Source organism: Alosa sapidissima, chromosome 24 (genome assembly GCF_018492685.1).
Source record: "Alosa sapidissima isolate fAloSap1 chromosome 24, fAloSap1.pri, whole genome shotgun sequence".
NCBI classification, from domain to species: domain Eukaryota; kingdom Metazoa; phylum Chordata; class Actinopteri; order Clupeiformes; family Clupeidae; genus Alosa; species Alosa sapidissima.
The window spans coordinates 21,138,805-21,146,304 of record NC_055980.1 but is presented as its reverse complement, the minus strand read 5'-3'; the positions used below and the strand labels follow the sequence as shown (position 1 = coordinate 21,146,304).

The following is a 7,500-nucleotide window of genomic DNA, read 5'->3' as shown; positions in this document are numbered from 1 at the left end:
CATCACCTGAACTGGGTTGGAACGAAGCAGAACCCCATCCACTACCAACAGCTAAAACACACACACACACACACACACACACATTTCTGCTTTAGCGTGTACATATATCATATATTTACTTACTAACCAAATGTAAGACAATAAGGGTGCCATGTTTATAATGTACTATAAACATATATAATGTATACGTTAGTTGTACAACCATCTCCCCAGGTGAGAAGCCCCAGGCTGTGGATGTAGCTGTGTGTGTGTGTGTGTGTGTGTGTGTGTGTGTGTGTGTGTGTGTGTGTGCGTGTGTACCTGGCTGGGTTGGTAGTGGTGCAGCCATCTGTCCAGGTGTGAGGCATAGGCCCCGGGCCCCAGGCTGCGTCTCTGCAGGGTCTGCAAGGCAGGAGGGGAGGAGCGGCCGGCGGACACCACCTCATGGAAGGAAAAGTTCAAAGCCACGGGGTCCAGATGAGCCCTCTGGTGCTGTGGAGAGAGATGGAGGAGGAGAGAGAGAGAGGGAGGAGGAGAGAGGGAGAGAGGGAGGAGGAGAGAGGGAGAGGGAGGAGGAGAGAGGGAGGAGGAGAGAGGGAGGAGGAGAGAGAGAGGAGGAGAGAGAGGGAGAGAGAGAGGGAGAGAGAGAGGGAGGAGGACAGAGGGAGAGAGGGAGGAGGAGAGAGAGAGGGAGGAGGAGAGGAGGAGAGAGAGGGAGAGAGAGAGGGAGAGAGAGAGGGAGGAGGACAGAGGGAGAGAGGGAGGAGGAGAGAGAGAGGGAGGAGAGAGGGAGAGGGAGGAGGAGAGAGGGAGGAGGAGAGAGAGAGGAGGAGAGAGAGGGAGAGGGAGGAGGACAGAGGGAGAGAGGGAGGAGGAGAGAGAGGGAGGGAGGAGGAGAGAAAGGGAGGGAGGAGAGAGGGAGAGGAAGGAGGAGAGAGAGAGAGGGAGGAGGAGAGAGAGAGGAGGAGAGAGAGAGGAGGAGAGAGAGGGAGGGAGGAGGAGAGAGGGAGAGAGGGAGGAGGAGAGAGGGAGGAGGAGAGAAGGAGGAAGAGAGGGAGGAGAGAGGGAGGAGAGAGGGAGGAGGAGAGAGGAAGGAAGAGAGGGAGGAGAGAGGGAGAGGAGAAAGGGAGGAGGAGAGAGGGAGGAGGAGAGGAGAGAGAGAACATAATGAAATTGAGGCAAAGAAGTAAGAACGAACAAAAGATGAATGAAAACATCTTAGGAAACACAATATGGAAACGGAGGCATTGACAAACACACACACACACACACACACACACACACACACACACACAGAAACTCACACTCACCTGGTACCAGGAGTACGCACGGTCAGCAGGGTTGATGAGGACAGCGATGATCTTGGCTCTGGGCAGCAGGGCCGAAGCTCTGGGCGGAGCCGCCTCCGTGTCGAAGTAGTTGGCACTCTTCTCAAACAGGAAGTCTGTGCTCACGTTAGACGGGACGGGGAAGAAGTCCATGTACCTGAGAGAGACAGAGAAAAAGATTTCTTAAAAAGTATCATCATTCATTTGTTATATATTTATTCTATTTTAATATAAGAATGATTATTAGTAATAATAGTGTTAATAATATAATAGTGATTTCTGAATCTGGCTATCAGTATGTTACTGTGTCTTGCAACACAAGACCACTTGACATGTCACTAGAGCCTTTGAAACTGAAATTGAGAGAGTTCAATGTATGGTTATTTGATGCATAGCTTGGCAAAACAGATATCGTCCCTTTAGAATTATAAGACTCTATCTGACAAAATTCAGTTTTTGACATATTCTTATTCTGTGAGAACTTCATAAGGTGAGGTGTTTCTTGAAGTCGTATGCATTTCTAGACATTATATATGTAGAGGCTTGTTCCACTTATCAATAGAATTGGAGGGGGGGGGAGAGGGGGAGGGAAAGAAAGGCTTGAGCAATATGACATGGGAGTACAGAGAGCAGTGTGAAGGTTGATGAATTCACTCGCTGCATTTTAAATTCTATATAACATTATTAATTCATGACAAATTATTTAGTTCTGGCAGAAATCACCAGGAAATAAAGAATAACTGCAAAAAGCTTGACTGGTGATCAGTCAGTGTGTGTGTGTGTGTGTGTGTGTGTGTGTGTGTGTGTGTGTGTGTGTGTGTGTGTGTGTGTGTGTGTGTGTTTAGAACAAGTGCTTATCGGAGAAAAGACATGACACCACTCTGTGTGAGTGTGTGTGTGTGTTTTAGTGTGTGTGTGTGTATGGGTGTTTTAGTGTGTGTGTGTGTGTGTGTGTGTGTGTGTGTGTGTGTGTGTGTGTGTGTGTTTTAGTGTGTGTGTGTGTGCGTGCTCCTTACCAGTCAATGCCCCGCTGGTAGTTGGACCCACTAAAGAACTGCACCTCCTCAAATGACACCGGGCTGGAGAAACTACTGGAGATGGCAGGATGGAGGGAGAGAAACGAGTGCAAAGCTGTTGTACCTACAGAGAGAGAGAGAGAGAGAGAGAGAGAGAGAGAGAGAGAAATAGAGAGAGAGAGAGAGAGAGAGAGAGAGAGAGAGAGAGAGAGTGAGTGAGAGAGAGAGAGAAATAGAGAGAGAAATAGAGAGAGAGAGAGAGAGAGAGAGAAAGAGACCATGAGAGAAAAAGAAAGAAAGAAAGAAAGAAAGAAAGAAAGAAAGAAAGAAAGAAAGAAAGGAGAGAGGAAGAACAGAAAAAAGAAAGAAAGAAAGGAAGAGAGAGCGAGCAATGAAAGAATACATAAGAATACAACTATGTTATAGGCACTACATGTATTTTTCAATCTGTTTTCTCTCTCACTGTCACTCCTCAGTTTCATAGTTGCACTGCAGGCCTGCTGTTGTTTTGTTTGATTGTTATTACCATCTTATATTACACACATGGCTAACTTGCTCATGCCGACTATTAAAATCACTCATCAGTGCTTTAAGCAGCACTAAAGTAGTCATCAACAAAATGGCTCAGTGCTAAACGGGCTAGAGTACTTCACCAAAAATGAGACCTGTTCCGCAGTGCTGTGTATTCAGTAGCTTACAGCTGTATAAAAATACAATAACAGCTAGGGCTTTAATGATCAATCAATTCATCAATTAGCTGTATATTAATTGGCAACTATTTTGATAATTGAATAATCGGTCATTTTTGTGGAAAATACATATGATTTATCTGATTGTAGCCTCTTAAACTCTTTTCAAAAGCTTGAACACTGAAAATGTTCAGCTTTACTCAATTCTTCACCATTTTCTGGGATTTTACTGATTAAACAACTAAACGATTAATCAAGAAAATAATAGGCAGGTTAATCAAATATGAAAATAATCTTTACAGCCATAATAAGAACACACCTGCTATGGATAACCACCTAAAAATGAAACATCTGCTGCCATCAGTTAGCACTAGCAGTAATGTTAGCACCAGCACTGTACTGGTAACGTACGACTAGTCAACTACTATTATGCAAAACAATTTCAGTAGTCATGAAGCCTCTAGTATTGTGGAGTGTTTCAATAACATCTGTTCTTTCACTTGAGGTCTACCTCCATTTTAATTAAACAACGTCACAGATTAAATTAGAAGCAGTCAATCATCAGTGTTCAGGTTATATATATATATATATATATATATATATTCAGGTTAAATATAATCACATGACTTGCACTGATAAGTGCAGATGAGTCACACAGATTAATTCCACTGTGTAATGACTCAATATGATAATCAGAGCAACACTGCATACCACAGTCATTTCCACTTCATTTCCCACTTCAAATGCATTCAAATGTTTGTTCCTAACACTGGAATTAAAGCCAAGTTCTTCTAGATATAAGAGTTAGGAGCCTGGCGGCATGGCCGTAGATTTGCGTAGGGACCGAAGGACGTGTCCACACCAGGGTCAAATTACGACTAAAATGTCCCCACCAATATTCAGGTCGAAATGGGGGGAAAAACGCTCACATGCACTACACAAAGAGTTAAATCATTTCTCACTTCAGTGCTGCGGATCATCTCGTACAGATCTTGTAATGTGCAGTAGCCTATAAGGGTAAATCGCGCTGATTTGAAGTTACCTATAATAACTACAAGTGAGCCACAGTCTCCTGCGCAGCATGGCGCAGCGCTTCAGCTTCACTTCACTACAAGGCATATGAAGTGCGTCCAAATTCACCCATTCTTCTCTTCTACTCATCACACATGTGTCACATGAAAGAGCCTTTTCTCAGCTTTTAAACGGTGCTAGCTAGCCACTATATATTTGCAAGGCTAAAGACAAATATACTAAAATATATTTGCTGTGATAAACAGTTCAAAAGAAAAATAACTTCAAGAGATTTAATAATTATTTTCTGTGCACATCTCCACATCCATTCGTCTTGGTGGAATATCGTAGGCCTACACACTCATCACGCAACACATGACAAACCATATATCAGAATAAACAGCAGACATTACCGAACACAAAGGTGCAATGCATTCCCGTGTATAGTTAGCTGTTCCAGAGTAATCCGGTTTTGAAATACTACAGCTTTAAGCATTTCTTAAACTGAGCTGTGCTTACATCGCCTAGATATCTGTAAATATCAGAATCAGAGAATATACAGGCAGCTCACGGTTAAGAGTTTGTCAATGTAGCCTTAATGATTTCTTTTCACAAAATGCTTGCATGTATTTAAGTTTCTTAAAACTGAGCTGTGCTTAAATGGGTCAATGCATGATTTCATAACAGACCAAATAGAAATTAAATGTTAAATGTTAAATATAGCCTACATATCTGTTCATATTAAAATCAGATTGTGTAGGCTACACAGTATAGTTAGATCAAGTTGGACAGTAGCACATTTTAATCATGGATAGCAGTTGGACAGTAGCACATTTTAATCATTTTTTAGTTAGTGGTGTCCCCACCAAAGCTCAGCGGTCAGATCGCCTATCTTGAGGGGATGTCAATACCTGTCTTCTGTGGGCCAATGATGAGAAACTTGGGCAGCCGATCGCATGTCTTCTCTTTTGACCAGATGTCCTTATGCCTCTTGTCATGACAGGGATTCTGGGAAATAAACCAGTGAATTAAATTATATCCTTTTAACCTTCTTTCAATCGTGTGCCCTCCATTTCTTCAGGATCTTTAGCTAAACAGCTGTCAATCGTAGACATTGTCTTCAGTGGTGGTCCTACATATACAGGGACACAGGTGATTTCCTATAAGCCAGGAACCAGGACCCTGAAGTCGACCGGGACTAATCACTCTTTGTCCCAGGAGAATGTTGTAGTTCCACTTACCTGCCACAAGGGGTCTCTCTCCTCTGGGAAGATCTGGAAGTACTTGTCAGCCAGCTGCACTGGGGGCAGTGTCTGCAGCCGGAGGTTGGTCCAGCACTGGACGAACTTCACCAGCGACTCAAAGGTATAGAGGCCCAGTCGGTCATTGCCGTAGTTAGACAGGTGGGTCATGAAGATACTGACCTGTGCAAGACAGAGGAGTTTGTTTGCACACTGTAATTACGAGCACTTTTGTGCTTAATTAAAGCAAGCAGAGAGAGAGAGAGAGAGAGAGAGAGAGAGAGAGAGAGAGAGAGAGAGAGAGAGAGAGAGAGAGATAGAGAGAGAAAGAAAGGAAGGGAGAGAGAGAGAGGGAGAGAGAGAGAGAAAGACAGAAAGAAAGGAAGGGAGAGAGAGCAAGAGAGAGAGAGAGAGAGAGAGAGAGAGAGAGAGAGAGAGAGAGAGAGAGAGAGAGAGAGAGAGAGAGAGAGAGAGAGCCAACACAAGCTAATGGTGTTTGCTCATTATCATATCACAGTGGCATATTCTTTGAGGCATTGCTTGGGTGAAAATGGAGACCTGGGCTGAAATAGAAAATGAAAAGGAAGGCTCGTTTACTAGAATAATGTGCTTCATTTGAGCTACCTGCAGGCATGTGGTGGAGTGTGCATGTGTGTGTGTGTGTGTGTATGTGTGTGTGTGTGTGTGTGTGTGTGTGTGTGTGTGTGTGTGTGTGTGAGAGAGAGAGTGTGTGAGTGAGTTTTAATGCTGTTTACCGGATTAAGCAGCAGTGTCATGAACAGCTCCCCTCCGCGGATGCTCTTGTCCAGCTCCCATGATCCTCCGGGGTATTCCTTGTAGAAGATGGTGTGTGTGAAAAGGCCACACGTCTGCCTCGGTAGAACCTTTCAGAAACACATCACACACCAATCGTGTTCATCTTATTTCTTAAAACACAAAGACAGTGTTAAAAGCTTTGCAACGGTAAATGTTGATTAACACAAATGTATTGTAGCGTAAAAAAAGGTATTGTCATTTGAATGTGATTGACTACGAAAGTAAACAAAGGTGTTGTGGTAATGACGGTAATTGGTTAATGATGGTAAAGAATACAATGGTGATAATGGATGACAAGGTATTCTGCTAGGAAAACATAATGCACACCTAGGTGGTGATAAAGCAACGCTACAAAGGTGAATCTAACGCATCTGTAGGCTTCTAGTCAGCCTTCGATTTTTTAGAGCCACTGCAGGCTTTAGCTCAGATGCTATTTTAGTTGAAGTTATTTCAGGGATATCAAACACATCATCCGTACTCTTGTCACTGAATTAATATGTAACTTCACAAAACTTAATAAAATCTTGACTTAATGATGAATGTGGCAAATTGATATGCAATTCAGCAATACAGCAGATGTCCCACTTCTTTGGGAGTGCAAATATCACACATTAATTGACTTTCTACTGCGGGGGATTTTCGACAGATCGTGATCCACGGACCACTGGGGATTCAAACGAAACCGCGGCGTGAAAGAGAGTGACCTCCCGCTGGGCTCCACCCACTTCCCTGCAGCGACACCGTAATAACACTACTGCATTTTACATTTCATAATCACAATATGATCGTTCTATTGGTCACAGAGGGCAGGAGCAGGCTTCAGTCTCTTTTTTTGTCTTTAATAGTGCTGGACCAAACATAGAAGTGATCAGAAAAGGAGAAAAGGCCACACTTTGCATACTTCGATCTCTTTATTGCATAGACACGTTTCAGGTGTAGTGCCTTCTTCAGTGTGCTCCACCGTCTCTATTGTTCACAATTTTAGCAACCCATGATGGCTCACCTGATAAATATACCTGACCCGTGTAGTGATCGCTCACCTGGTAAACATACCTAACTTGTGATCACTCACCTGGTAAAGATATCTAACCTGTGATCGTTCGCCTGGGAAACATACCTAACCTGTGATCACTCACCTGGTAAAGATATCTAACCTGTGATCGCTCACCTGGTAAACATACCTAATCTGTGTAGTGATGTCTCACCTGGTAAACATACCTAATCCGTGTAGTGATGGCTCACCTGGTAAACATACCTAACCTGTGATCACTCACCTGGTAAAGATATCTAACCTGTGATCGCTCACCTGGTAAACATACCTAATCCGTGTAGTGATGGCTCACCTGGTAAACATACCTAACCTGTGATCGCTCACCTTTATGCCGTTGTGGATGAAGCCTCGTCTGAAGCGTGCGGGCCT

General features: G+C 43.6%; 1 protein-coding gene across 1 annotated transcript in view; it reads right to left on the bottom strand.

The window, feature by feature from the left end:
• ndst2b (N-deacetylase/N-sulfotransferase (heparan glucosaminyl) 2b) overlaps positions 1-7,500 on the bottom strand; it is a 36,410-nt gene that overhangs the window by 5,061 nt on the left and 23,849 nt on the right. The window contains exons 6-13 of the mRNA XM_042083944.1: positions 7,456-7,498; positions 6,020-6,148; positions 5,265-5,447; positions 4,935-5,031; positions 2,324-2,447; positions 1,290-1,464; positions 301-471; positions 1-51 (exon numbers count right to left, since the gene is read on the bottom strand). The exon at positions 1-51 is cut by the window's left edge and continues 59 nt beyond it. Coding sequence (XP_041939878.1) covers positions 1-51; positions 301-471; positions 1,290-1,464; positions 2,324-2,447; positions 4,935-5,031; positions 5,265-5,447; positions 6,020-6,148; positions 7,456-7,498 — 973 coding nt within the window. The remainder of the gene's footprint in view (positions 52-300; positions 472-1,289; positions 1,465-2,323; positions 2,448-4,934; positions 5,032-5,264; positions 5,448-6,019; positions 6,149-7,455; positions 7,499-7,500) is intronic.